This window comes from Hipposideros armiger, unplaced genomic scaffold, assembly GCF_001890085.2.
Source record: "Hipposideros armiger isolate ML-2016 unplaced genomic scaffold, ASM189008v1 scaffold_224, whole genome shotgun sequence".
NCBI classification, from domain to species: Eukaryota; Metazoa; Chordata; class Mammalia; order Chiroptera; family Hipposideridae; genus Hipposideros; species Hipposideros armiger.
Window position 1 is genome coordinate 927,093 of NW_017731574.1, and position 3,482 is coordinate 930,574.

Below are 3,482 nucleotides of genomic sequence, written 5' to 3' on the forward strand. Positions count from 1 at the left end.
TGTTTGTTTTCTGACGGTCTTAGGTGACCCCTGTGAAAGGGTCGTTCGACCCCCAAAGGGGTCGCGACCCACAGGTTGAGAACGCTGGTCTAGGAGATTAATGGAGGGGAGGTAGGGAGGAAGGTGTCTGCTCTTGGGAAGGGAACCTGGTGGGTGGGTCCAGTGCCTAAGAGGTTGCCGGAACAGGTCTTTCAGAAGAGCCTTGGTAGATGAGCAGAAGCGCTGGCCTTGAAGGGTGGGCACCTCTGGCCGTTTGGAGCCCAGGATCCCTGTGGGGCCTGGAGCCAGGGTGGCCTGTGGGGAAGTGCCCGGCTTAGGTTTGACTCCCTCTCTGCCCCTTGATAGCTGTGGCTTTCAGAAACTCCTTACTTTCTATAAGCCCCAGTTTCCTCGACTGCAGGATGAGGACAATAGCACCGCCTGTTTTAAGGACGTGCTCAATACGTGTGAGCTGTCAGCATTAAGTAATGGTAGTAAATCATCTCCATCCGACTTCCCGTGGTTGCTCTAAGTGGATTTTTCTTTCTGACCTTTCAGATTGCCAGTGTCCTGATGTCACAGAGCCCCTCTGTCCTCCTCACTTTGGTAAGTGGCAGGTGTCCAGGGACCGGGCAGTGTTTGCATGTGGGAAGGGGTTTTGGGGAGCCGCCCACCCCTGCAGGGGTCAGGGCTGTAGGGGAGGATTGAGAAACCAAGAGAAACGGTCATCCGTGTGCTAAGTACCGACACCTTCTCAGTCTGAATGGCTCGATTCTCCCATCTCCACGTCCTCAATTCTGCCGTCTCCCTGGGATGTGCTGTGACCTGTCATGAAGCCACTGTGGACAAGACACCATGCCCAAGGTTAAAACCTGGCTGGAGGTTGTATTTGTGTCAGGCTGAGATCATGGGCTTTGTGGATGGAGAATATCAATTTGCTTCCACCCTGTGTCTCCTCCATTGTTAACAGAATTTGAAAAACCCACCATTGGCGTCTGCCCATGAGGGTGCTGGGCTGTGCACTGTCCTATTTTGAAACCGGGCGCTGCATAACCGAGGGCCTGCCGTGGCCTGGGCGGGGCGGGGCTGCACAGTGACCCACTGCCCTCGCAGCCTGTGGGGCTCTCGGGCTGTGAACGGGCTCAGAGGAGAAGGCTGCTTTCTCGTGCTTCTTTGACCTTGGGCACTTCAGACACGGAGTGTGTACAACCTTCGTTCCTCCCAAAGTGACCCTTCTCTCGTTTGGTAATCGATTTTTACAGAAATACTTTTTCTTGGTTATTTTTGTTAGCACTTCACACTGTCTCTTTTTCCTGCTCTGCCGTTTTGAGGGCTGAGAAGGAAGGTTGTGTTAGACGATTGTGGTCACAGATGGTCCAGTGTGTTTTATTGGGGGTGGGGGGGAGGATTCCATTAGCTGTCGACCTGCAGTTTCTGAGAAAGAAGAGGTGGTGTTTACATGCCTTGCCTCTCTGGGGATGGCACATTTTCCTTTGACTCTTTTGTTTCGTCTTTGTTTCTGTCTAAGTTGCACTTGGAGTCTCCTTGCACTTAGTGCAAGGAGAGGAATGGAACAGCATCTCTGGAAGGGTTGGATTTGACAGTCAGTGGGGAGCGTGTGCGCACGCGTGTGCGTGAGATGGGGCTGGCCTGGGAGAGCAGGCTGTTGGGAGGGGGTGGCCGTGGTCCAAGCTCTTCTCGCCCGGCTCCCACCCGTGCTGAAGCAGTCTGAACTGGTGTCCGCAAAGTGCTCGGACGGAGGAGACCGTGTATTCTCCACTTTTTATGATGCTGCAGAAAAAGGAGGGTCTGCCCTTGCGCTGGGATCCAGCTTGGAATTAGCTAAAAGGCAGGGAGGGGTGGCTTTGCCTGGCTGGGGTGGGTGCTTGCCCCGTGCTTCCCTGGTCCTGAGCTTGGCCGGAGGAGGCAGGCCCTCCAGGGCAGCCCGTGGGGCCGCCACTCGGCCCTGTGTGATGTCTCTGTGCCCTCACGCTCCCTTCTCTTTCTCCAGCGTGGCGTCAACACTGACAGCGGCAGCGTCTGCAGGGAGGCCTCCTTCGAGGGCATCAGCAAGTGAGTCGTGGGGCCTGGGGAACTGCCTTTCTCCATCCTCCACAGCACACATCATCGCCAGCAGACCTTTACCCGTTTACAGACTCGACATGAAATATACAAACAAGAGAATGCTAAAACTGGGTTACATTGGGCTTTTTGAGGAAATGCTCAGAAACATAATTTGCCTAAATTCACTTTGACTTTGACTTTAAGGCACAGATGCCACTTCCCTTGAGCTCCGTCATGGAAGTGCAGGCCTGTTGAGCATTCAGGGAGCCCTGGCTGCCGTGTGCACGCACAGGCAGGGCCCTGCCCAGGCAGCGGTTTGCAGAGACCTGCTCTGAGCTCTGTGGTCTTTGTTCTTTTAACCCTCTCCTCATACCCCCCAGCCCTGCTCACAACTCTCCCTTGTCCCTTGCTGCCCTAGCCCCAGATTGGGACCCCCTTACCTGCCCTCACTCCCCAGTTGAGCACTAGGCTGAGCCCCCAAACCCTGTTCCCCCCTCTAGACCTCTTCAGGCAGGAGGGCAGCACCTTATGCCATGGCCTCTGGAGCGTGCTGTGTCTCTGGGCTGGGGCTGGCTGTCCTTGGGGGCATGGGGGAGGGGTCTGTGGGAAATCTGCATTGCTGGCCCGAGGCTACAGCAGACAAGACCTTGGGGTGGGGGGTGGGGGTCCCTGCTCCTCCAGGCTGCTGAGCTGGCCAGCTCCCGGCCAGCTCCTGTACCTCGATTGCAGCCCCTCCCCCACTACACTTACTCTGCGCCACTGTGTCCTCCGTCCTCCGTCGTCCTTTGGTGGACAGAGGCACTGACAGAGGAAGTGCCTTATAATTATGTATGAGCCTGAGCCCTGGGAATTTGTGTGTATGTGTGGTGTAGGGGTGATTAGGAAGGATTAGGAGCTCATAAATATGTATCACTTCCCCGTGATACGAGCGATGGGGTAGGGGGAGTGGGTATCAGGTTTGCTTCTTTTCATCGCGCAAATCTCCGCATCCTTTCAGGAGCGTCCCCAGAGTGGCCATGCCTCCCAGGCTGGCAGTGATTAGTCCAGCTCGTTGAAATGCTGGCCATGGAGCCGCCGTCTTTCCCTCGCGCCCGCTGCCTGTCCTGCACTGAGCCTCCTCTGCCCCCCGCTCGCACTGCCAGGTGCCGGTATTCCAGCACCCTGCTCACCGCCTCCACCAACACCACGGCACGGCTCTGTGGTCCCCTACACCATGGTGTTAGTGGAGGAGGGAGCCCTGGTGACTGCCTCATTGACCGGCTCTGTCATCTTAGCAGAGCTTACTTACCCTGAGCCTCGGTCCCCCCACATGTAGCATGCCTGGGCTTGTCATCGGGACAAAATGGCGTGCCACTCACCCAGAGCCTGGCGTGGAACTGGTGCCCAGTCAACCTCCGTCCAGTCCTGTTGCCCCTCTGAGCTTCAGTCCCCTTGTCTGT

The 3,482-nt window shown here is 56.5% G+C and overlaps 1 protein-coding gene across 1 annotated transcript in view; it reads left to right on the forward strand.

The window, feature by feature from the left end:
* The window catches only part of PEPD (peptidase D), a 126,549-nt gene that overhangs the window by 39,567 nt on the left and 83,500 nt on the right, over positions 1–3,482 (forward strand). Inside the window, exons 5-6 of the mRNA XM_019654525.1 lie at positions 538–585; positions 1,991–2,052. Of these exons, the coding sequence (XP_019510070.1) occupies positions 538–585; positions 1,991–2,052 (110 nt within the window). The remainder of the gene's footprint in view (positions 1–537; positions 586–1,990; positions 2,053–3,482) is intronic.